Source organism: Eucyclogobius newberryi, unplaced genomic scaffold, assembly GCF_026437365.1.
Source record: "Eucyclogobius newberryi isolate DKJ021-1_F unplaced genomic scaffold, fEucNew1.0.hap1 SCAF_14, whole genome shotgun sequence".
Taxonomy (NCBI): Eukaryota; Metazoa; Chordata; class Actinopteri; order Gobiiformes; family Gobiidae; genus Eucyclogobius; species Eucyclogobius newberryi.
The window spans coordinates 3,157,301-3,184,538 of record NW_027315768.1 but is presented as its reverse complement, the minus strand read 5'-3'; the positions used below and the strand labels follow the sequence as shown (position 1 = coordinate 3,184,538).

General features: G+C 47.2%; 1 protein-coding gene across 1 annotated transcript in view; it reads right to left on the bottom strand.

Annotated features, from left to right (window-relative positions):
• The window catches only part of nup35 (nucleoporin 35), a 20,731-nt gene extending 696 nt beyond the window's left edge, over positions 1 to 20,035 (bottom strand). The window contains exons 1-8 of the mRNA XM_072444175.1: positions 19,958 to 20,035; positions 14,589 to 14,747; positions 7,609 to 7,757; positions 6,546 to 6,603; positions 5,133 to 5,241; positions 3,544 to 3,613; positions 3,338 to 3,466; positions 965 to 1,078 (exon numbers count right to left, since the gene is read on the bottom strand). Coding sequence (XP_072300276.1) covers positions 965 to 1,078; positions 3,338 to 3,466; positions 3,544 to 3,613; positions 5,133 to 5,241; positions 6,546 to 6,603; positions 7,609 to 7,757; positions 14,589 to 14,747; positions 19,958 to 19,970 — 801 coding nt within the window. The 5' untranslated portion in view covers positions 19,971 to 20,035. The remainder of the gene's footprint in view (positions 1 to 964; positions 1,079 to 3,337; positions 3,467 to 3,543; positions 3,614 to 5,132; positions 5,242 to 6,545; positions 6,604 to 7,608; positions 7,758 to 14,588; positions 14,748 to 19,957) is intronic.
• Between the last annotated feature and the right edge of the window lie 7,203 nt (positions 20,036 to 27,238).

Genomic DNA, 27,238 nt, shown 5'->3' with positions numbered 1-27,238 from the left:
TTCAGAACTTTCGGAGCAGAGTTCAGTAAAGCTGACACGCATCCGTTTGCGGTGAATAAAAGTCTCAGAAAGTCCTGGAAAACCTTTATAAACTTGCTGTGGACAATTAGGACAATCAGAATGCATTAGCTAATTGAACCATAATTTGGACCTCTGCAAACAATTTAAAACGTTTTCAGTCTTTCACATCTTTAAAACCGTTAAAATCAGGTTAACAGGGCGAATACTCATTTTTACAGAAAAATTCACTCCAGACTGAGGGCATTTTTTAAGACTTAAAACTAGTATTATTTGTGGATTTTAGGCCTCAAATTAATACATTTGGCCATGTAGTTTGCAGTGTTTGTCCCAGAGTTCCAGAGTCGTTTTTCCGACCTGTGCAAGTGTTCATGGGCATTTTCCAACTCAGAAATACATTTTCAGGTTCCTGAGGACCTCATGAACCTAGCATTTGTATCAAAGACTGTAAGTTATTTGTTCTTTTCTTCTGTATCTATCTCTGTATCTACCTGCGTTGCATCAATGGAATTTCCCCATGTGGGACAATAAAGGATTATCTTATCTTATCTTAACTCTTCTTCCAGTCACAAGATGGCTGCCACGATTGTCATGGCAACAGTATCCATCATCTCTTTTAGCCGACGGCCTTATTTCTATTAAATATTGAGATTTTAAAACACATTTTAAACCAAATAATATGGTGACTGAAAACTTCAAGACGGAGAAATATTTCCAAATAAATGGATTATTAATACTTCAATTGTTTATTCCCTGACAATTTTATTTAAGAATGCCAGTGTCTTTGTTCTAAAGTCTGTATTGACCAGAAAACCATAACCATCAGAAGATGATCATTCTAACTGTCCCGCGTTGGACAGATCTAGACTCTGTGGGCGGGTCACAATTGGAACATTTCTAATGAAGGAAAAGTTTTTTAAATAAAGACATAAAAAGGCACACAGACCTGGTATTCGCTGGCGGAAGCACGCTGGGCTGCACTCCGGGGCCTGATGGCGGAGCGCGGCGTGGAAAAGGAGGACGAGGGCGGGCTGGAGAGGTCTGCACTGTCCATCACGCTCTGCACACAACACACAGGACGGTCCCTTTCTCCATCAGTCTGAGCGCGTGTGACGGTGCGTGTGTGACGGTGCGTGTGACGGGATGTGTGACGGGATGTGTGACGGGATGTGTGACGGGATGTGTGACGGGATGTGTGACGGTGCGTGTGACGGTGCGTGTGACGGTGCGTGTGACGGTGCGTGTGACGGTGCGTGTGACGGTGCGTGTGACGGGATGTGTGACGGTGCGTGTGACGGTGCGTGTGACGGTGCGTGTGACGGTGCGTGTGACGGTGCGTGTGACGGTGCGTGTGACGGGATGTGTGACGGTGCGTGTGACGGTGCGTGTGACGGTGCGTGTGACGGTGCGTGTGACGGTGCGTGTGACGGTGCGTGTGACGGTGCGTGTGACGGGATGTGTGACGGTGCGTGTGACGGTGCGTGTGACGGTGCGTGTGACGGTGCGTGTGACGGTGCGTGTGTGACGGTGCGTGTGACGGTGCGTGTGACGGTGCGTGTGACGGTGCGTGTGACGGTGCGTGTGACGGTGCGTGTGACGGTGCGTGTGACGGTGCGTGTGTGACGGTGTGTGTGACGGTGTGTGTGACGGGATGTGTGACGGGATGTGTGACGGGATGTGTGACGGTGCGTGTGACGGGACGTGTGACGGGATGTGTGACGGTGCGTGTGACGGGATGTGTGACGGGATGTGTGACGGTGCGTGTGACGGGATGTGTGACGGTGCGTGTGACGGTGCGTGTGACGGTGCGTGTGACGGTGCGTGTGACGGTGCGTGTGACGGTGCGTGTGACGGTGCGTGTGACGGTGCGTGTGACGGGATGTGTGACGGTGCGTGTGACGGTGCGTGTGACGGTGCGTGTGACGGTGCGTGTGACGGTGCGTGTGTGACGGTGCGTGTGACGGTGCGTGTGACGGTGCGTGTGACGGTGCGTGTGACGGTGCGTGTGACGGTGCGTGTGACGGGATGTGTGACGGGATGTGTGACGGGATGTGTGACGGTGCGTGTGACGGGATGTGTGACGGTGCGTGTGACGGGATGTGTGACGGGATGTGTGACGGGATGTGTGACGGTGCGTGTGACGGGATGTGTGACGGTGCGTGTGACGGTGCGTGTGACGGTGCGTGTGACGGTGCGTGTGACGGTGCGTGTGACGGTGCGTGTGACGGTGCGTGTGACGGGATGTGTGACGGTGCGTGTGACGGTGCGTGTGACGGTGCGTGTGACGGTGCGTGTGACGGTGCGTGTGACGGTGCGTGTGTGACGGTGCGTGTGACGGTGCGTGTGACGGTGCGTGTGACGGTGCGTGTGACGGTGCGTGTGACGGTGCGTGTGACGGGATGTGTGTGACGGTGCGTGTGACAGTGCGTGTGTGACGGTGTGTGTGACGGGATGTGTGACGGGATGTGTGACGGGATGTGTGACGGGATGTGTGACGGGATGTGTGACGGTGCGTGTGACGGGATGTGTGACGGGATGTGTGACGGGATGTGTGACGGGATGTGTGACGGTGCGTGTGACGGTGCGTGTGACGGGATGTGTGACGGGATGTGTGACGGTGCGTGTGACGGTGCGTGTGACGGTGCGTGTGACGGTGTGTGTGACGGTGCGTGTGACGGGATGTGTGACGGGATGTGTGACGGGATGTGTGACGGGATGTGTGACGGGATGTGTGACGGTGCGTGTGACGGTGCGTGTGACGGGATGTGTGACGGTGCGTGTGACGGTGCGTGTGACGGTGCGTGTGACGGTGTGTGTGACGGTGCGTGTGACGGGATGTGTGACGGTGCGTGTGACGGTGCGTGTGACGGTGCGTGTGACGGGATGTGTGACGGTGCGTGTGACGGTGCGTGTGTGACGGTGCGTGTGACGGTGCGTGTGACGGGATGTGTGACGGTGCGTGTGACGGTGCGTGTGTGACGGTGTGTGTGACGGTGTGTGTGACGGTGCGTGTGACGGGATGTGTGACGGTGCATGTGTGACGGTGCGTGTGACAATTATTTTTATTTCGATTAAAGTGATTTCAATGGGAAAACGGCAAAAAGGAGAAGATATGGCATGATTTTGATGAAGAATTTGGAGTGAATTTTGAGTTTTGTGTTTAATTTATTCATCTCTATAACTTTTAACTTATATAAATGGTTGTTTTTGGGTCAGGTACATGGAGATACTTTTTGCCACACCCTCTTGGAGCATGTCTTGGGTGGTGTACAGCTCTAGAGTCATGTCTGTGCTGCAGAAGCTGGACACGCTCACGCACCTTGTCTATGCAGGGCTTGACTCCCACCATGATGGCGTCTCCAAACACCTTGCCGTCTTTGGACAGAGCTTTACGCGCCTGCAGCTTGGACTGGTACTGCAGGTGCATCCAGTTCCCGGGCGTCGCCATCTAACCACACACACACACCAACACACTCTTTAGAACTTTAGTGGAAGTCGAGCAGTGAAGTAGAGTTGAGGACTCACAGCGTGTCTGAGGATGTTCCCGTACTGAGCAAACTGCAGCAGGATGTAGGAGGCCGAGGCAGGAGGAAACCTGGACACACGACATCACAACACTGTTCAGGCCCACACTTCGGACGCGTACAGCTCCAAAGAAAGCTAAACACAATTAGAGTTGATCATTGTCATCACTCGTAACTCTCAGATATTCTTTTTTAAATTGTTTATATGTAATGTGCAGTTTTCCATCTGTGATTCATGGACCAAACTAGGACGATCAGTGATCTTTTGCCCACTGGAACGTCCCGTCCCCCCTGACGGCACCACATACTGACCGTTCAGAACAAATCCAGTTTACTAATGAATTATTCCCCAAGGTAAATGTATACAAAAGAACATTCTCAGGTCTACTACACTCCCATTAAATGGGTACAGGCAGTGGCTCGCACACTCCCCACACCTTTATGAAAGCAATGGCTTAACGCTGATTATCTTTGAGAAAACTCAAAAGACTAAGCAGTACTGTCCAGCTCGTCTGTGGAGTCACACGTTGTAAGGCCGCTACTTGTCCCGATGAGTTGATCTGAGCTGCGTGTCCACGACTCGAGCGTGTGAAAGATTCCTACGCCACAGCGTTGGACTAAATCACTGTGGCCAAATTTAAGCTGCTCAATAAGACATTTTCATTCATTGCACACTTTGTGTTCCTGTCGAGACTCAAAGCAAATCAAAGCAACTTTTTTTTGGTCAGGGGATGATTCATTTTCTGAGAAGCGGTCAGTCTGGGACTACTTTCTATCTGATCACTGTGAGTTCCACCTTCCATCAAACAGTTGCAACGGCCCATCTCTGAAACCTATGGAATGTTTACTTTAAACAAAGTACAATGGATGTAAGGGTGTTAAACATGAATACAGACCATCATAGTGCTCCACATTAAAGGTGAAGTTCATCCATTCACCAGGCTTAGGGTTGAGGTAATCACTTTTGGAGTCTACTTTATTGTGCAGTTGAGTTGGCCAACATTATCATAAATATTGTGAACAGACCAGTGGTGCATCTATTATCTTACATCATTGACATCTTATCGAAGGCATCTTTGTACCGCTCAGTATAATAAGAGTTATTTTCAATGTCTTGCATTGATAACTATAATTATGTAGATAGTCAAGAGGTGATAGTAGGGCCTATATTCTAAGAATCCAAGACATTTATTTAGAATAAATCGTTATTACTCCCAATTGTAGAGATGTGATTTGATAATGTGAAAATAAAATATTTTTATTCCGTCCTCTCCTCTTAAAAAAATGCCAAGGAAAGTCCGTGAAACAACAAATAAAAAAACTATTGCCTGACAAAAAATATCAAAATCTTTCAATTTCACTCCATTTAACATTTGAATATTTTTCTAAATCAGTGTGATCTACTAATACTTTTTACTCTTAAAGTACATTTTAAAAGGATGCTTTTTACTGGAGTAGATTTTTACTGATACTTTTACTCAAGTCATTTTTAAGGCTATACCTGTATTTTCACACAAGCAAGAGTTGATCATTGATATTGTCCAATGTGCAAAACTTTAAAATGTCTGAAGTGATAAAATGAAGACAGACCCAAAGACGGTGACCCAGGTCTGGTCCAGCTGGTCCTCAGAGCTGAGAGTCTCTCCCTGGCTGTAGAAGGGGTCCACCTGGGCAGGGGACATGCACAGCTGCTGCTGTCCTACACACACACACACACACACACACACACACACACACACACACACAAGTGTGTTCAAGCAGCAACTGCTGAATAGAATTCACCACTGCTCAGTTTTAATACAAATTATGAAGGCTTTAAATCATCTAATTTAACTGAGATCTAGTCTAAAGGTAGTTAAAATTGATAACATTTTATACTGAAGTGTTTAAAAATCTGTACTGTTTACATTATAAACTAACTTTCTAAATAATGTTTTTCTTCCTCCAAATTCAACTTAAGTGTACAAAAATGTCTTAAATAAATAACAAAGTTTTAGAATTAACTTGCATTTTATTTCATAGTATTTTAATTAAAGTGTGATGTTATTAAGTTATTAAGGCTTATATATCAGAACTCACAAAGGGAATAGTATATAAATTATATAAATGCATTAATAATCTGGACAATCACTCTACTAAAAATGTGTTTATGTGAATAAGAGAAGGTCATTTTGTACATCCCAGTTGAGAACGCCATGTAAAGTGCCCATTACTCACAGGGAAATACTGTGGCTGTTGGAGAAACTGTGGCACAAGGAGGAAAACCACAACCACATGTGTTGGGCCTGTCCTGTCGCTCAAAAATCCTGGACTGAAATGAATAAGACACTGCACTGTTTTTAACACCACCAGCCCACTCAGTTTTAGAACTATGTACCCGGGCCTCTAAACCCCTGCCATGGATATAATAAACTGATACCTCATCCGTTATTTATGCTCCAGGACAAGCTCTGGTTCAGGGTTTATAAATACTTGTCACGCCGCATGTCAAAATATTTTTTTTAATGATTTTGTGCTTGTGAAACTGTTTAGCATTATTTTTGTAACACATTTAGCGAACCAAAAATATTGATTTACCATATTCCATGACATCTTCCTTGTTTGTTTATGCTCTAGTTTGAGGCTCTTTTGATTGAAAAAGAACACAGTAACTTCAAGAAGGCATTGCTTCTTCAAAATCTGAACATTTTGTCAGAATAAAAAATATTTATTTATCAAAGTCCCTCATTCAAACCAATCAAGAGGAGCCTGTGACTGGCTCCCGGAGCCTGTGACTGGCTCCCTGGCTCCCGGAGTCTGTGACGGGCTCCCTGGCTCCCGGAGTCTGTGACTGGCTCCCTGGCTCCCGGAGTCTGTGACTGGCTCCCTGGCTCCCGGAGTCTGTGACTGGCTCCTGGAGTCTGTGACTGGCTCCTGGAGTCTGTGACTGGCTCCTGGAGTCTGTGGCTCTTGGAGTCTTTCCATCCAAACGACCTCAGATGAATGTGTTGGTGGGACTAGTACCTGCTCCTGGAGTGGAGGCGTGTCTCGCTGACATAGGAGACTGCATCATCTGGAACGACTGGACAAAACATAACACACGATCAATATGCACACACTGAAAGACTTTTGTCAGTATTTAGATATTTGCCGGTTTCACCTACCCCCTGTCCCAGCCCAGGGCTTTATTCAAACCTGTGACTCCAGATCACCATGCATCTTAGTGCTTATAGACGGAGCTAATTCACAGCATTGTGTTTTTATTGTTGAAAAAAATGCATATGCAACATTTTTTTACTCTACATGTATGACCTGGGATCTGAATATTGAGTTGTGGGGCGGAAATGCAGGACAATACATGATTACTCAAAGAATCAGAAATCAATGAAAATACTTCTTTGAGTAAGTTATTTTAAAAGCAGCTCTGCAGTGTTCCGACTACATCTAGTTAAGGAGTGTTTTATTTTCCGCAAAGCAGGAAGTACGTTGCCTGCATGCTAGTTGTTGTCAGCGTGACAGTGATGGTAAACTGCTCTGGTCTTACATTAGAAGCATCCCAATTATTCAATGCGATGAGTTTAAGAGAGGAATACATTTGGACCTCTGGAAACAGTTTCAACTTAACTAGTGCCGTTTATCACATTTTTAAGACCGTGAGGTACAACACCTTTGATGAAGAGGGAACAATGTTACTTTAGATCAATATTAAGGTTTACAATGAACAATATCTAAAACAATTATCTACAAATACTAACTAAATACAACATGTCTTCTAATGTTTTAAATAATTTACAACACAAAATATATTGATTGATCCTAGGTGGTCCATAAGTAGTTTTCAAAAGTTATAAGGTTACTTTTACTTTATACTTTATAAGGTTACTTTTTTCTGCTTAGACCTAAAAACCTAGTACATCCCTTGTGGACTCGTGTAGCTCTAACGACCCCTGAGTGAGCAGAATACAAGTTTCCCTTTTAAAAGCCTTTTGTTTACTGCCTCCTTGGCTCCTCGTCCTCAGAGACACGTCGTCTGACCCTTTTTGTTAGCAGCGCCCCGGCCCGCGTTTAAACCCTGGTGATGAAATACCTGTCTATGGGGGGCCACCGGGGTCCCTGCACTGATCAGCTCGGCGTGGATGCTGCGCACAGGAGGGGCCCCGCTCTTGTCCTTGGGCGTGGGGACGACAGGCTGAGGGGCCGCGCTCCCAGGGCCGGCCACAGCTGAGGACGGCAGCACTGAAAATGAGAGCGAAAGAGGTAGGTCAGCAGAATAGCGAAATGCGAGCGCGTGTCATTTATGTAGTTAGTTTGATTTAAAAAGGTCGTTTTGCTTGAAATCACAATCACAACAGAGCTTTTCAGAACACTGGAATCATATAGTATGAGAGATGCATTTTAGTAGAGAAAAGGATACGGACATTAGCACTGCTGAAGTACAGCATGGAGCCCATGAGGGCTCGCTCGAAAAAATGTCACTCAGAAGTTCAAGTAGTTGATTAGAATTAAGTCCAGCAGAGTCACTCAAAGTCTGGACTCTGGCCCAGATCTGGACTGGGAGAGGAGCAGGGAAGAGGAGCAGGGAAGAGGAGCGGGGAGGAGGAGCCCGAAGGAGGAACGGGGAGGAGCGGGGAGAGGGAACGGGGAGGAGGAACCCGGAGGAGGAGCGGGGAGACGAGGCGGGGCGAGGGCGCCAGGAGGAGGAGCGGGGGTGAGGGAGAGCGGGCGGGGCGAGGGGGCCGGGAGGAAGAGCCGGGAGGAGGAACGGGAAGAAACAGGACTTTTCAAGGTTTTAGAAATGAGTTATTATAACCAAGAAATGAAACAAAGTAATGACCATTATAAGCCTCGACTGAGATGTTTATCAAGGCTTATAAACCAGAACTTTCAAGGAGAATAATCTCTAAATTATGTCAATGCTTTTCTAATCTGGACAGCAACTCTATTTAATAAATTAGAAACAAATGGGAAAGAGAAGGCGGTCGAAGAGAAAATGTGTGTAAATCTCAGAGGACAAACTAAATCTGGAGGGAGTTGGAAAAATATGTCACGTTTTTTCATAACTCTATGTCAAAGTGCTCATTATTCACAAGGAAATGCAACTGTTGGAGAAACTGTGGCAGCAGGAGTCAAACCACTGTCATGTGTTCTGGGACTGTCCAGAGGCTCAGGCAAAAAAAACATTTTATCGCATATTTACTGGCCGTACGTTTCGAGAATGTCAAATTGTGAGAGAGAATCCAAAAGCTGCGGGAAAAAAATCATCTGCGGGGATCGTAAAATATGAAAATCGCTGCACTTAAGTTAGGTTTCGTTTTACTTACGGGCGCATTCATTGCGCAAAAAAACACCCAAATGTGAGCTATTTGGTCAGCGTGCAGACTGGCAGTCATGGCGGGGGCGACAGGCACGCCCGGGGCAGCAGCGGTGAAGATATTTTGCGAGACGGTCGAAAAGTGCTCACATCACGTGACAATAAGAAAAATAGTGCGACGCCGACACTGGCGCCCGTCACGGTTCGATCGCCACTTTCAAAGTTCTAACTACTGCTGGAAATGCCTCTGAGCAAGTGATCCAACGAGACTCCAAAGTACGGCTGGCACTTTTTGGGACGAGTGGATCTACAGCTCATCAAACACGCACAGGGCAACAGCGCGGTCCGCGCCGCGCACTTTTCCTGTGGTTGGACTAGTATAGGCAAGGCAAGTTTATTTGTAGAGCACATTTCATACACAAGGCAATTCACAAGTGCTTCACAGCAGGAGAAATGCATTCAAATCACAAAGGAAAAACAGAAACAGAAATACAATAAAATAAACTAAATTAAAAAAAAATAATTAAAAAAACACCTAGCCACAAAGGGTAACGTGTTTTGGAGTCCAACTCTCTTTTAAATCAATCCAGCTGATTGTCTAAACTAATGAAATCACAAACAAAAGAGAAGAGTGCAAAGAAAAATCCTTTCAGTCATATGCGTAGCTAAACAAAACTGTTTTTAGCTTGGATTTGAACATTGTCAGAGTAGAACCTGTCTCACATCTTCAGGAAGACTGTTCCAGATTTTATAGTATAGATGTAGAGAACTATTTTATTCAATATCTGCATACCAAGAAGGCCACTTAAATGTGAAGCGCTCACTTCTGAGTGGCTGCAGAAACTGCTGGGTCAAATAACCCAGCAGTTTCACAGCCATATAGCCTCATGGCTAACCTTAACCTTAACCTTAACCCTAACCTTAACCCTAACCTTAACCCTAACCTGGCGCGGTCTAATCCGGCGCGGTCAAATAGCCCAGCAGTTTCAGGAGCCGCGGCACAAAAAACCCATGCAGTTTTGGCCGTGCGCCGCGGCTCTGTAGACACTCCCCTAGCCAAAAGCACCGATATTAGGCCGCTATGTAACGCCTTGGTAATGAAGCTAACTCTGCCGTTCCATCAGAAACGGGAAGAAAACAACAGCTCCTGGACAGAGGCTTCAGCCCAGTCAAAGAACCCAGAAATGACCAAGTTACTGACTCTAGAAAAGTTTAATTAACTATAAGCACGACTCGTGACCCATGATGTCATGATGTTTTTTTCAGACATTAGAATAGTTTTCCAGTTTAGACATGTTTCCTCCAAATAACTTTAGTGTGAGCAGTTTGAAGAAGGAGATGATCAGGAGGACAGACTGAGGAGGAGGATGACACAGGTTCAGAGACACATTAGTCTGAGAAATAATCTAAATCAAAGAGGAAATTCACACAATAGAAAAGTGTGAGGGCTCCTCCATCCATCCATTTTCTTCCGCTTTATCCGGGGCCGGGTTGCAGCGGCAGCAGTCTCAGCAGGGACTCCCAGACTTCCTCCTCCCCAGACACTTCCTCCAACTCCTCCGGGGGGATCCCGAGGCGTTCCCAGGCCAGCCGAGAGACAGTCTCTGCAGCGTGTCCTGGGTCTTCCCCGGGGCCTCTTCCCGGTGGGACATGCGTGAAACACCTCCCGAGGGAGGCGCCCAGGAGGCATCCGGAACAAATGCCCGAGCCACCTCAGCTGGCTCCTCTTGACGTGGAGGAGCAGCGGCTCTACTCCGAGCTCCCCCCGTGTGGCCGAGCTCCTCACCTAAGGGAGCGCCCAGCCACACGGCGGAGGAAACTCATATCGACCGCTTGTATCCGCGATCTTGTCCTTTCGGTCACTACCCAAAGCTCATGACCATAGGTGAGGTCAGGAACGTAGACCGACCGGTAAATAGAGAGCTTTGCCTTTCGGCTCAGCTCCTTCTTCACCACAACGGTCCGATGCAGCGACTGCATCACTGCAGCCGTTGCACCGATCCGCCTGTCGATCTCACGCTCCATCCTTCCCTCACTCGTGAACAAGACCCCGAGACACTTGAACTCCTCCACTTGGGGCCAGGACTTTCCACCCACCTGAAGAGGGCGAGCCAACTTTTTCCGGTCGAGAACCATGGCCTCGGATTTGGAGGTGCTGATTCTCATCCCAGCCGCTTCACACTCGGCTGCAAACCGTCCCAGTGCATGTTGCAGGTCCGGATTTGATGGAGCCATCAGGACAACATTGTCTGCAAACAGAAGAGATGGAATCCTGTGGTCCCCAAACCGGACACCCTCCGACCACTGAGTGCGCCTAGAAATTCTGTCCATAAAAATTATGAACAGAACCGGTGACAAAGCGCAGCCCCGGCAGAGTCCAACATGCACTGGGAACAGGTCTGACTTACTGCCGGCAATGAACACAGCTCCTGCTCCGATCATACAGGAACCAGACAGCCCTGAGCAAAGGGCCCCGGACCCCGTACTCCCGGAGCACCCCCCAAAGGACACCCCGAGGGACACGGTCGAAAGCCTTCTCCAGATCCACAAAGCACATGTGGACTGGTTGGGCAAACTCCCATGAACCCTCGAGCACCCGATGGAGAGTATAGAGCTGGTCCAGTGTTCCACGACCGGGACGAAAACCGCTCTGCTCCTCCTGAATCCGAGGTTCGACTATCGGTCGGATTCTCCTCTCCAGTACCTTGGAATAGACCTTACCGGGAGGCTGAGGAGTGTGATCCATCTGTAGTTGGAACACATCCTCTGGTCCCCCTTCTTGAACAGAGGGACCACCACCCCGGTCTGCCAGTCCAGAGGCACGGTCCCCGACCGCCACGCGATGTTGCAGAGACGTGTCAGCCAAGACAGTCCTACAACATCCAGAGACTTTAGGTACTCAGGGCGGATCTCATCCACTCCCGGAGCCCTGCCACTGAGGAGTTTGCGAACAACCTCAGTGACTTCAGCTTGGGTGATGGATGAGCCAGCCTCCGAGTCCTCAGTCTCTACTTCCTCTTCGGAAGACGTGACAGAGGGATTAAGGAGGTCCTCAAAGTATTCCTTCCACCGTCCGACGACATCCCCAGTCGAGGTCAGCAGGTCTCCACCCGCACCGTAAACGGTGTTGGTGAGGCACTGCTTCCCCTTCCTGAGGCGCCTTCCTGAGAATTTCTTTGGGGCCGACCGATAGTCCTTCTCCATGGCCTCCCCGAACTCCTCCCAGGCCCGGGTTTTTGCCTCTGCGACAGCACGAGCCGCGGCTCGCTTGGCCTGCCGATACCTGTCGATGACCTCAGGAGACCTACAAGCCAAGTGGTCTGATAGGCCTCCTTCTTCAGTCTGACGGCATCCCTTACTGTCCACCACCGGGTTCGGGGGTTGCCAACACGACAGGCACCGGAGACCTTGCGACCACAGCTCCGAGCAGCCGCATCAACAATGGAGGCAGAGAACATGGTCCACTCGGTCACTGTCATTGCCCACGTGGGCGTTCAAGTCCCCCAGTAGAACAACGGAGTCCCCGGTCGGTGCACTGTCCAGAACCCCTCCCAAGGACTCCAAGAGGGCCGGGCACTGCTGGACTGAGCGTCCAGCCCCTCTCGAGGAGATGGGTTCCAGAGCCCAAACTGTGCGTGGAGGTGAGGCCGACTATATCTAGTCGATATCGCTCCTTAAAATCCTATTATAGCTTTTTCTAATCTTTATCTAAAACAGAGGTATACAAAACGTTTTCTTTTTTCCCCAAATAAAGGGTAAAATGTGTTCTAACGCAACAATCGGTTTGATCCTTATTTTAAAATACAGCAATATTTCTTTGTTGAAAATATTTTCTTAAAAAACAACAAAATGCAATAGTTCAGAATTACCAAACTGTAGGGATTCGTACCGGTACGTAGGACCGGATCTGGACTTGTAAAAACGTTTTGATTCAAGTCCAAAAAAAAAACAAACCCCGGTGATTCGGTTCTGGACTCATACAAAATCTAGCGCTCACGTCCTATATCCTTTTCGTTCTAGAATCAAGACCATCTTAAACCTCCCACAGATCGCAAAATTTGCGCTGGAAAAGACCTAAAGACTGCCATGCATCGCTGTCAATGGGGCACCCGGACCCTAATTAGCGACGCACGTCTTCCCCGGGGCAGAAGTTGCAGCCGGCGAAATGAGTTTAAAGATGCGAGAGACAGGAGCGCCTCGTACCGTGTATCCACATGCAAACATTGAAGCGGCAGTCGGTAAGATCGCTGGCTTTATTTGAACTGTTTTAAGCCGCCGCGTGCGTTGGGATGGTCCTGCGTGCGTTGCCACGTGTTAAAGGGGCGGGTTCAGCGTGGTTTCTTGTCTGGGTTGTGCTTTGGTCTAGGTGTAAATATTGTAACGTCTGGCTCAGGTTAGTAATGAATGCCAGGTTAGTGCTCACAAGTTGTCACTTTATTTCTAGTTGCACAACAAAACAAGTCACTCCCATCTCAAACACAGGCCCCGCCCCCCCAAAACCTGGACTCCACACAATAACAATGCATTAACAACAGTGTGAAAAGAACATTTAACCAGATAGTGCTTAACATTAGGGTGGCTACAATATGAATGAAATAACTGTTATGTTGTGGTGTGATGTATTTGGCATTTATTTCAGTTGGTTAACGTGCATTATACATATTTATACATCTAGTCAAAGCAACATTGTTTAATTGATGCATTAATTAATTGGAGCTTATATTTTGTCATAGTATTTTGTATTCTACAGATGTTAAATATGGACTGGTGTTTAATGCTGCCAATATGATTTATTGTGTTGTGTAAAATATATATACAATATAGTGGTTCTATTTGACTTAGTTTGACTGCTAGTTTTTGTAACACTGTCATTTTACTCTGTTACATAATTATTTACACTCTGTTTGAAGGTTTTTACCTGACTTTTGATGCTAATGGCTCTGCAAAATTAGAGTGGAAATGTATCTAAAGGCAAAACATTGTATCAGATGAAACAGCTGCTTTGACCCTTGACCCAGACTGACTGTCAACAATACTCAACATGCTCTTGTTCCTCAAGTAAAACACATGAATGTGTGTTAACTGTTAAGCTATAGTTTAGCAGCTAGCTTGTAGCTTGTGATTTGTAACTTCTGTTAAAAAACAGTGAATAAAGCAGACAATTTGAGTTTATTTCACTGCAGTTAAGCCTTGTGTTTGATAGTCGTCCTTGTTCAAGTGTCTTCAACTTAATTGAGCCAAGTAGCTTGTGTTGCTGTTATAACATTATGCAAATATGGCATGGGTTCAGCCGGACTCATTAGGTCCGGACCTGAACCTAAACCTCTGGATTCGAATCCGGACCTGAACGTGGTTTTAGATAAACATCCCTACCAAACAGGGTAAAAAATATTGGCCAAATATCGCCCAAGCGTTTCCAATAACATCGGTATTGGTGCACCACTAAAAGGTTGTGATTTGGTTGAAAGGGTGGGCTGTTGAATCGATATATTGCCATGAGTAATTTTCGGTATAATTTACTGAATTACTGAATTGTGACAGCGCTATAATTTTGTAGCTTTTTTAGAGAAAGGAAACTACGCAAAACACTGATTACTTAAATTAATTTAATTTTAAGTTTTTTAAGTTTTAATGTATTGGGCCATCTAAAAAAATTGTGATAGATTGTAGAATATCATGTGCAATATATTGATTATTGCGTGTATCACAACTGCAATAGTTGGTCTACCATCCCAAAATACAGTTTGTGAGCGTACCTTGTGATGAGTCCAGGAGGGGTGATCCCAGGCCGAAGGGGCGGGACTGTGGACTGGAGGGGGCGGGGAGATCACCCATGAGGAACCCAGGCAGGAACTGTGCTCCCAACGCGAGTTTCGGGGATGTGGGAGAGCCCAGCGTCATTGGTTCGGAGCCCACTGCAATGAAGCGCACCACTCAACACAAGTCTGGTAATATGAGATCATCAATGCAACATCCTCATTAGGCCCGAGCGCCACAAGCTGGCGAGAGGCCTATTAATCTCGTAAGGCCGTGCGAAGCACGGCTGCGAAAGTGCGCACGTAGTCGAGCGCGAAGCGCTCGCCCACTTCCAAACACTCACTAACGCACTCCTTCACTCATGCACGCCCCGTGCATACTAATTAGTAGTAGGAAAATGGAACATTACCGTTGTAAACGGGCGAAGCCCGTGCAAAAGTGCGCACTAAACGAGCACTTTACATTGAGATGACGACCGTGAATTGGTCGTCATCCCCATATAAAGCACTCATTTGCGCTAAGTACCTCACGAATACGTTCCCCATCTCTTGCATGTTCCGTGCATATTTGGAAAATGGGAAACTATCCTCCTCCTCCTCCTCCTCCTCCTCCTCCTCCTCCTCCTCCTCCTCCTCCTCCTCCTCCTCCTCCTCCTCCTCCTCCTCCTCCTCCTCCTCCTCCTCCTCCTCCTCCTCCTCCTCCTCCTCCTCCTCCTCCTCCTCCTCCTCCTCCTCCTCCTCCTCCTCCTCCTCCTCCTCCTCCTCCTCCTGCGTTTTATGGCGGTTGGTATCCAAGTGTTACATTACGCCACCTACTGTAGTTGTACGTCTTAGACTTTAGACTTACCGCCACTCACTACAAATTCTTCTTCTGTGTTTTATGGCGGTTGGTATCCAAGTGTTACATTACCGCCACTCCTTCGACTCCGACTCCACCCACTACAACAAGGTCAATCAGTGTATTGGTACAAAATACTCTCTGTGTGACATCATAAGACGCTGCTTGCATTCCATTCTGCTTGATGAACTCAGGCGCTTTGGAACTTCTATAGGATACAATGACAAAGGCATCTCATGACCTCTTGGGAACAATTGGAAAAACAACTGTGAGGAGACCTTGCTCAACACCCGGTCTGGAGAGACGGGAGATGGCAGAGGAGAGTGGATCGGGGATGGAAGACGTTCTGGACGGCGTGGAGGAGCAGCCTTTTCTGCCTGCACGTGCCCGGAAACGTAAAAAGTCCCTTAGCTCGTCCGAGGGTTCTGGGAATGAGCAGCAGGATGAAGCTGAAGCTGTTGATATCCGGGGTGAGAGCAGAGACTGTAAGGTGATCATAAAGCTTGCACAGGATAGTGCATCCTTTAAGGAGTGGAATTCAGTGGCATTGTCAAAGAGCCTAACTGTAGCTGTGGGAGTGATCAAGAGTGCGAGTGTCCTTAGAGATGGCTCGCTGCTGGTCGTGTGCAAGGACGCGGCTCAGCAACGGAAGGCGATTGGAACTAAACGTCTGGGTGGAAAGGACATTCTTGTGTCTAATGCTGAAAGAAACACGGTCAGAGGAGTTATCGTAGGTGTCCCTACGGCGACGTCTGTGGATGAAGTTAAGGAGAATTTGACTGGAGTTACGGTGGTGGACGCTAGGCGTTTGAAGGTGACCCGGTTTGGGGTAAGATGTGACAGCTTGTCAGTAATGGTAACACTTGAAAGGAGGTGCCTGCCTAGTAAGGTGTTCATTGGGTACATGTGCTATAGCGTCAGGCCATATGTTCCGCCGCCCCTGCGTTGCTTTAAGTGCCAGCGCTTTGGGAATATTGCAGCGGTCTGTAGAGGGAGGCAAAGATGTGGTAAATGTGCAGGAGATCATGAGTATGGGAAGTGTGACGTGGGTGCAAAACTGAAGTGCTGTAACTGTGGGGAAGAACATAGCTCTGCCTACGGGGGATGCAGGTTTAGCAAAAGAGCTGCTGAGGTGCAGAAAATAAAGGTCTCTCAAGGTATATCCTATGCAGATGCAGTCAAGAAAGTTTCAAGTAACGAGTTTAGAGTAAATACAGAGAGAGGAGCCAGCGCTGCTCCCAGCCAGGGCGAAATGAGAAAGGCCAGCGTGGCTCCCAAGAAGTGTGAAGGTTTCAAGAGTGGAGGTCCCAAGTGTGCAGGTTCCAGAATTAATGAGAATACCCTGGTTGTGGATAGAGAGGATTTTGTACTCTTTATGGTGGATGTTGTAAACTGTGCTGCTCAGACTCAAAGCAGAACTGAAAGGATCAGGATCATTGCTAAAGCTGCAGGGAGATTCCTTGGAACAAAGGAGCTTGATTGGGCAGATATAGAAAACAGGCTAAAGGCGCTAAATGGGAGTCGGAGTGATGGGGGTCTGCTTGTGGGGAGTCAGAGTGATCAGAGTGACGAGATGGGGGTGGGGGTGGTCTCCTGTCCTCGCCCAGTCTCGTAGACGCACGGCTACCAAGCAGCGACATCAGTGGACATATTAAAGCCTATAGAATGAAGCCTGAAGAATAAAGCTGTACGGTGGAAGCACCAAACGTCAAAGAAGGAGAGGAAGATGAAGAAGAGTCTCCCTGGAATAAAGCCGGTCGGTCTCTGAAACAACAACAACTATTCTAGTCACAAAGACATATCATGACCTCATGGGCTTTGTAACACCAAGGCAATGGAAGGAGTACTTTTACGGACTACGACAGAGTCTGAGGACTACGACAAAGTCTGAGGAATAAAGTCTGGCGGTAATGCAACACTTGGATGCCAACCGCCATAAAACAACAACAACAACAACAACTTAGGGATATGATGCACAACTACAGGAGTCTGTCGGTAATGTAACACTTTGATACCGGCCGCCATAAAACACCACACGAGAAGTAGGGGTAGATAATGTAACACGGTAACGTAACACTTGGGGACTTTGAACTAGGGATGCATACCAGTACGACGGACCGGATCTGGACTTGTAAAAACGTGTCGGTTCAGGTAAAAAAAAAAAAAAAAAAACGGTGATTCGGTTCTGGACTCATACAAAATCTAGCACTCAAGTAATATATCCTTTTCGTTCTAGAATCTAGTCCAACTTAAATCTTCCATAGATCACGAAATTTGCGCTGGAAAAGACATAAACACTGCCATGCATCGCTGTCAATGGCTCACCAGGACCCTTTATTTGAACTGTTTTAAGCTGTGGCCGCCACGTGCGATGTTGTGATTGTTAATGTGTTGCGGGCGTCGCCGCGTGTTAAAGGGCGATGCACTTTAAAAGGCGCAATGGACGATTTTTCGGCGATTTGAGAACTCAGGCGAAAGTGTGCATGCGCACTCCCCTGTGCGGACTGATACAACACACACATGCGTTTGTTTATTAGCGCGGCGCATCGCATCTCTCGTCTCCCGGAGATTTCCGTCTTCTTCTGAGTCAGCTCGAACTGTCTTTCTCTGTCTTCATTTTGTCCCGTACACTGAGGGAACTATATTATGATAGATCCATGCGCTTAGACACAGGGAAACGGGCTGCTCTCATGGGGACGAGCCGCACGCGGCTGCAGGTGAGCGGTAGGTGCGTTTTATGATTGATACGTGGCAGGACTAATCGGCCGTCCACGCCACGAGAAAATAAGACTCAGATTTGGGTAAAAAAAAAATTGTCCATTCAACCTTTAACACGCGGTCAGTGTGGTTTCTGTGTTGCGCTTCGGTGTGGGTGTAAATATGAATGAAATAGCTTAAGTGTTATGTTGTGGTGTATTTGGCATTAAGTAAATACTAAGTCAAAGTAATATTGCTTAATTGCTGCATCCATTAATTGGAGTTTATATTTTGTAATAGTATTTTGTATTTGTATTCTACAGGGCTCAGATTAAAGTTTTTCTCTTGTATAGCAGCCCTGCCAAACAATCTGTTATTTTTTTCAAATTTGTATAGCAATTTGATAATTGCTATAATAAGACGAAGACGTACAACTACAGAAGACGTACAACTACAGAAGACGTACAACTACAGAAGACGTACAACTACAGTGGGTGGCGATAAGAGCACCTTTTCAGTTGGCTGCCAACCGCCATTAAAAGCAACACAACAACATCCGCTGGGTAATCATTAGGTGGGTCTATACAGACGAACGAGTGAGGGAACGAGCAATCGATCAGACAGATCAGGGAGGAGCAGCACCAGAGAACAATCAGAATCAGAAAGCAACCTGTTTGTACCTGTGAGGTTCAATAAAGCTCCTGAACCAGTCCCTTTGTCTCATTTTTGCAACCAATCCCAATATCCATCCGGGCCTTAAGTAGTGCTCTGTCCAGAGACCGCTACACACCAGAACCTTACAGTCCTTACAGTCATTAATATGGTTATTGTCCTCAAAAACACCTTATGACTTAGAGATGTAAGCATTACTATTTGACACTGGAAATCATTTCCCCATCTAACTTTAAAATACAGCTGCAACTGGCAACGATTATTTCTATTGTACATTGAGGCTTTGTAAATACATTATCAACCAAATAAACGTTCAAATGTAATGAATGAAGACTTCTAGATTGAGAATGTTTATAAAAAAAGTATTAGTAATAGAATTACTGTCGAAAATTACATTTTTATTTATAAGATCCCGTATGTAACATTTAAACCAAAAACTACACTAAAATAAGCTGCTTATTTTTTCTGACTCGTGCTTGGCCGGCTTGTTTCAATGGAAATGTATGGCATAAAACTGCAAGTGAATGTATGGTTTAAACGTGGAATTACTCAGGTGGCTGCCGCCTACAAAAAATGACACTGTTACTTTAATATCAATCACATTGGTGCAATATTCTCTGCATATGTTTACTTCTGTACCTACCTTGTGTTGCAACTCTGGAATTTCCCCATTGTGGGACAAATAAAGGCTTATCTTATTTTATAATAATGCAGAGAATGAGAATGAAGATATGACTACGATTTGTTTTAATAGTCTATAAGTCACAAGTCGATTCATCGTTCCAGCCCTGTGGAAGGCATGTAGAACACTCCAGGACGTAAAAGAAGTAAATCAGGTCTGGACAAAGGCTTAAACGAGGGCTAGTTAAATCAAGACTATTTAACTAATTAGGAAAACACTTAAAAAAGGCTAAATGACAAAACGATACACATGTCTAACAAGGACAAACCAGGTATACATTAGGAGCATTCCCTGGCTTAAGCTGGTCCACTGTTTCATATTGCTAAATCGTGGGACTATTCCAGGACAAATGTTGAACGAAGTGTTAAAACGAGTGAACAGGACCCGAGCAGACGCTGCTGAGACGCACAGTGCGCAGTGATCACGTCCAGCACAATACTTTCACCTAAAAGTGCAATAAAGTCAGGACTGAAGACTCACCTGCTAGCTCCATGCTTTGTCCTGTCCGCGAAGTTTGAAACAAACACGGAAGCAGCGCGTCTTCCTCTGTGACAGTAAAAGCAAGTGAAGCGCACTACCGCCCCCACTGGGAGACTCTTTGTATTACAGTGGAATCACGTTAACAGAGCTAAATACTCTAACGACTATTTGTCTAGGCAAAGCATGGATGTATTAAAGGTCCATGAGGCAAACAGACCAACTAAATTGTGACCAAACCTAATACTAAACTCAAATAATCCCTTTGAAGTACAATGGGTATTTGATTTACACAGCAGTACTAAACACATGTCCATTAAAAATGAAACATCAAATAAAAATGAATAAAAAATACAAGATGAGGGGTAAAGATGAAGTGCAAATATGAATATTGGGTCAGTGTATTTATGGGTGTTTGGATTTTCTTTTGGGAATACATTATAGAAAATCAAATATTAAAGGAATAATAGAGGATTTTTCGCCAATTTGAGAACTCAAACGACTGTTAGTCCCTTTTTGAAAAGTGCTCATGCGCACCCTGACCCATGTCCGGAAGTACGCAACAGCCTCGCTGCTACACATGCGTTTGTTTATTAGCACAACGGATCGCATCGCATCTCTCGTCTCCGCAGATTTCCGTCTCTGTACACTGAAGGATCTCGCTAAACACACACGCATATCTACCACGCATGCGTAGCCAGGGAAACGTGCTGCTATCCTGGGGACAAGCCAGAACGAGGCTGCAGGTGTGCAGTAGGACACTAGGATGATTGATATGTGAGAGGACTTATCGGCTGTCAACGCCACGAAGAAATGAGACTCCGATTTGACACCAAAAATCCATCCATCCATCCATCCATCCATCTTCTGCCGCTTTATCCGGGGCCGGGTCGCGGGGGCAGCAGTCTGAGCAGGGACTCCCAGACTTCCTACTCCCCAGACACTTCCTCTAACTCCTCCGGGAAGATCCCGAGGCGTTCCCAGGCCAGCCGAGAGACATAGTCTCTCCAGCGTGTCCTGGGTCTTCCCCGGGGCCTCTTCCCCGTGGGACATGCCTGAAACACCTCCCGAGGGAGGCGCCCAGGAGGCATCCGGAACAGATGCCCGAGCCACCTCAGCTGGCTCCTCTCGACGTGGAGGAGCAGCGGCTCTACTCCGCGCTCCCCCCGTGTGGCCGAGCTCCTCACCTTATCTCTAAGGGAGCGCCCAGCCACACGGCGGAGGAAACTCATTTCGACCGCTTGTATCCGCGATCTTGTTCTTTCGGTCACTACCCAAAGCTCATGACCATAGGTGAGGGTAGGAACGTAGACCGACCGGTAAATAGAGAGCTTTGCCTTTCGGTTCAGCTCCCTCTTCACCACAAGGAATATCTTATCTTATCTTAACAGTCCGATGCAGCGACTGCATCACTGCAGCCGCTGCACCGATCCGCCTGTCGATCTCACGCTCCATCCTTCCCTCACTCGTGAACAAGACCCCGAGATACTTGAACTCCTCCACTTGGGGCAAGGACACCCCACCCACCTGGAGAGGGCAAGCCACCTTTTTCCGGTCGAGAACCATGGCCTCGGATTTGGAGGTGCTGATTCTCATCCCAGCCGCTTCACACTCGGCTGCAAACCGTCCCAGTGCATGTTGCAGGTCCGGGTTTGATGGAGCCATCAGGACAACATCGTCTGCAAACAGCAGAGATGAGATCCTGTGGTCCCCAAACCGGACACCCTCCGACCCCCGACTGCGCCTAGAAATTCTGTCCATAAAAATTATGAACAGAACCGGTGACAAAGGGCAGCCCTGGCGGAGTCCAACATGCACTGGGAACAGGTCTGACTTACTGCCGGCAATGCGAACACAGCTCCTGCTCCGGTCATACAGGGACCGGACAGCCCTGAGCAAAGGGCCCCGGACCCCGTACTCCCGAAGCACCCCCCAAAGGACACCCCGAGGGACACGGTTGAAAGCCTTCTCCAGATCCACAAAGCACATGTGGACTGGTTGGGCAAACTCCCATGAACCCTCGAGCACCCGATGGAGGGTATAGAGCTGGTCCAGTGTTCCACGACCGGGACGAAAACCGCTCTGCTCCTCCTGAATCCGAGGTTCGACTATCGGTCGGATTATCCTCTCCAGTACCTTGGAATAGACCTTACCTGGGAGGCTGAGGAGTGTGATCCCTCTGTAGTTGGAACACACCCTCCGGTCCCCCTTCTTGAACAGAGGGACCACTACCCCGGTCTGCCAGTCCAGAGGCACGGTCTCCGAACGCCACGCGATGTTGCAGAGACGTGTCAACCAAGACAGTCCTACAACATCCAGATACTTTAGGTACTCAGGGCGGATCTCATCCACCCCCGGAGCCCTGCCACCGAGGAGTTTGCGAACAACCTCAGTGACTTCAGCTTGGGTGATGGATGAGCCAGCCTCCGAGTCCTCAGTCTCTGCTTCCTCTTCGGAAGACGTGACTGAGGGATTAAGGAGGTCCTCAAAGTATTCCTTCCACCGTCCGACGACATCCCCAGTCGAGGTCAGCAGGCCTCCACCCGCACCGTAAACGGTGTTGGTGAGACACTGCTTCCCCCTCCTGAGGCGCCGGACGGTTTGCCAGAATTTCTTTGTTGCCGACCGATAGTCCTCCTCCATGGCCTCCCCGAACTCCTCCCAGGCCCGGGTTTTTGCCTCTGCGACTGCACGAACCGCGGCTCGCTTGGCCTGCCGATACCCCTCGATGACCTCCGGAGACCTACAAGCCAGAGTGGCCTGATAGGCCTCCTTCTTCAGTCTGACGGCATCCCTTACTTCCGGTGTCCACCACCGGGTTTGGGGGTTGCCGCCACGACAGGCACCGGAGACCTTGCGACCACAGCTCCGAGCAGCCGCATCAACAATGGAGGCGGAGAACATGGTCCACTCGGACTCAATGTCCCCAGCCTCCCCCGGGACATGGGAGAAGCTCTCCCGGAGGTGCGAGTTGAATACCCTACTGACAGAGGGCTCCACTAGACGTTCCCAACAGACCCTCACAATGCGCTTGGGTCTGCCAAGTCTGTCCGGCTTCCTCCTCCGCCAGCGGATCCAACTCACCACCAGGTGGTGATCGGTTGACAACTCTGCCCCTCTCTTCACCCGAGTGTCCAAGACACGCGGCCGGAGGTCTGATGACACAACAACAAAGTCGATCATTGACCTCCGGCCTAGGGTGTCCTGGTGCCATGTGCACTGATGGACACCCTTGTGCTTGAACATGGTGTTCGTTATGGACAATCCGTGGCTAGCACAGAAGTCCAATAACTGAACACCGCTCGGGTTCACACCAGCCCGCCGCCTCTCCCCGCGGGCAACACCAGAGAAGTGGAGCGTCCAGCCCCTCTCGAGGAGATGGGTTCCAGAGCCCAAACTGTGCTTGGAGGTGAGGCCGACTATATCTAGTCGGTATCGCTCAACCTCCCGCACAAGCTCAGGCTCTTTCCCTCCCAGCGAGGTGACATTCCATGTCCCCAGAGTTAGTCTCTGTGTCTGGAGATCTGGTCGCCGAGGCCCCTGCCGTCGACTGCCGCCCAGATCTCTCTGCACCGGCCCCTTATGGATCCTCCTGCGGGTGGTGGGCCCACGGGAGGGCGGCCCCACGTCGCTCTTTCGGGCTGTGCCCGGCCGGGCCCCGTGGGGTAAGACCCGGCCACCAGGCGCTCGCCATGGAGCACCCATCCCAGGCCTGGCTCCAGGATGGGGCCCCGGTGACGCCGATCCGGGCGACGTAAACTGCCTTGTTCGTGTTGTCATCATAGGGGGCTTCTGAACCGATCTTTGTCTGACCCGTCACCTTGGACCTGTTTGCCTTGGGAGACCCTACCAGGGGCATGAAGCCCTCGACAACATAGCTCCCGGGATCATTCGGGCACTCAAACCCCTCCACCACGTTAAGGTGTCGGTTCAAGGAGAGGTGACACCAAAAAATCCTCCATAATTCCTTTAAGTTGTATTTGATTTGCAAAAAATCCAAAACTCGTCGTTGAAACCCTGAAAAGAAGGTGGGGCTATGGCATACAGTACTTATACTGGTCACATACCTTAGCCAGCACAACTCACCAGAGACGGCTAAGAAGACATCTGAAGAAGATCTGGAGTACAGCAGCCACTTTGACAGGAATATCTGGATTCAGTGGAGTTCAACAGGAGCATTGACTTCTTTCATTTCAGCGTGTGTCGGCTGTGTCATTATACATGTATTATACATACGGCTGTGACATTATACATCCAACTGAAGGCTACTTATTATTAAAACATGTTAAAACGACCTCAAATTGAGCCACTGTTGGCCTCTGCCTTCATAAGTGCTTCTCTTTGGGGCTGTCTTGGTTGTGACTTGGGCCTCAATAACTGCAAATAACTCAAGTTTTCAAGAAAACACAGTTTCCACGTACATGGTCAGTACTACTTGTTGGGGTAGTGTTGATGTCTTAGTCCACATGCATTTTTGAAATTATGTTTTGGACAAGTTTGTCAAACCACAAGTTTCAGAGCGTCATTCGTATATTCTAACTTAAGAATTGAGAGACTTAAGAATATTACTTCAAATGGAACCACTTAAGTGTTGTTGTTCACAAATAGGAAAAGTACAGCCAAATCAGGACTCCTGTGCCAAATTTAAATCAGAAGTAGACCTCAACCACAGCCATTATCTGTCTGCATTTCATAGAAAGTGCTTCATAGTTGGGGTGTTGTTCTGGCTTCACTATTATTGTACAATAAAATAATATCAGCGATAAAATCTATTTACACATTAGCGGGTGCTTGGTGGCAGAGCGTTAAATGATCTCACCTCCCAAGAAGGAGACCACGGTATGGACTCTTGGACCAGACAAACATCAAATGATCTCTCTGGTTGGGGTCTGCATGTCCTCCCCCTGTGACCATGTGTTCTCTCTGGCTTTCCCTCCATCATCTAAAGACACCCATGTGATAAATAAATTAAGGTTACGTTAGGCCCTGGTCAGTGTTGGACAGTGCAGTCTGCAATTCACAGAAAGTGTTTCATAGTTGGATTGTAGTTTTAGCTTCACCTCCCTTGAATTGAATATTTCTGCATGGGTACTTTCTTTGTGTGTGACAATTTTTCATACTGATAATTTTTATACAGCTACTTTTTGCTAAGGTCCCATTTTGATCCAACTCGTGTCTACCCTTGCCCTCATGTGCTATGTCTGTGTGCATTTAATAGTGCAATTATTGGTATAATTGCTTATGATTTTCATATTTTGGATAATAAATAAAATTAAATCCTGATTACCTAGTCTTGATCCACTTTCGTGTAGTTTCTCACCTTTATAATGTAGCTCCAACTTGAGCTATGTGAAAGACAGTTACACAAAGGACTTGCAAAACAAATAGTAGATTTACTCAACAGGGCAAATCAAAGAGAGCAGCCATGTAGAATGCAGGCACATGCTCTGTGGTTTCATTGTGTAGATGTCATCACATCTGCTTAACACGCAGAGGGTCCTGGGTTCAATCCCCAGTGAAACCAGCTGTGTGTTTCATTCAAACTCTCATTGACTTCGAGCAAATCAAAGAGAGCTGTGCTTTAAAGCTCCATGACTTTACTGTGCCCCTCTTGCATACCGAAATAAAAGCTTCATCTGTTGAGCTCATATTGTGTTCAATAGCTACAGCGTATCTGTCATCTTGTATCTTTCATATATATATATACACGACGTGTTCCCTGGACAGTGCTTCTACTGTCAACTTGAATCTTCTACAGCGTGTCAAACGCTTGCGTGTAATTAGATTAGATTAGGTCTAATATTAGATATGAATTAATAGGTTTATGGTAAATAAAATGTTCTGCGCGCCATAGATTTTCTTCTGCGCACACTATGTGCGAGCAGTGCGCAATTGCGCAGGTGCGCATCTTAGAGGGAACAGTGGTCATGTCACCCCAAATTCTGTGAACAAGTCGGCAGGAGTTATTAAAAGTTGGTTTAATAACTGTAAAGAAATGTTTGGAGGTATATCATAAGATAAGATAAGATAAGATAAGATATTCCTTTATTATCCACACATGAGGAAATTTTATTGTTGCAACGCAGGTAGATACAGAGGAAAAGGACAGATAACTTATATGAAGTTTAAAAATAACACTCTTAATAGAATAACTCTTATAAACAAAACTCATATAAACAAAAACTCCTATAGACAAAACCTTTCATTTCTTAATAAGGAATGGAGGGGAAAAATAAAGATAAAATAAAATAAAAACAAAAATTTACTAATAAGGCTACCCCAAATAAATTGTCTGTTTGCTGTAACCCGAGTCATCTGGGTCGGTCGGTAGGCAAATTTTTTTGAGTCGGAGTGACCACCAGAGTTCAGGCTTCATCTGTCAATGACGGAAAACGTCTCTCTCAACCCGATCGAGAGACTAAAGCTCACGATTTTAAGACATTTCAATCGACCTTTTGTACGTCGTTATCCTTCAATTTAACTAAGGCGAGCGGGGGGAACATGTGGGGGACACGGGCGCCGCCATGTTTGTTGTGATGACACTGCTAAGGGTGTTTTAATCCCAGAATGCATCTGTGTAAGTCAAATTTCACACCCTGACAGAGAAACACATGTCCTATGGAGAGCTCAGTGGTGCCGACTTCTGCGCGCGCTTTGTTTTGTTACAGACGCATGAGGAGAACTGGAAATGAAGACGTGCATGTGATACGCTGTGCGTTGTCAGTCCTTTGAGATTAAAGACACGTTTATCAGCGTGATAAAAATATTCAACACGGTTCAGGAAAGGCCGGTCGGTGAGTTGGCAAAATAATTGAAAAATAAAAGATTACAAAGTTTTTTCAACAAAATGCTGATATTTTTTTTTCAGTCGGCTAGTTTCAAAACGGGTCGGTCGGGTTATAGCAAAAAGACATATTATTTTTGCCTAGCCTAATAATGGTAAAATAAACACTCTGTGACATTATTGCGTGAGTACGACAGTAATTGCACATGAATATAATATATAATATATATAATATTTTTTTCACGTTTCGTAGTCTATCCTAAGTGTATAATTGATAATAATAAGGGTTGTGCAACACCCTTAACATAATAGTTAAGAAATATCACCCAGACCTTGGACCCGCTCACCAACCCGGATGATGACGCGTGCCTGTGGTTATGACGCGGTCTTGTAGACACCCCCCCGTCAGTTTGGAGATTCGAGGAAAGGAGATAGTCTGTAATATAGCTAAACACTGCGGGAATCAATCAAAAAAACACTCTGGGTACATATATGAAGCA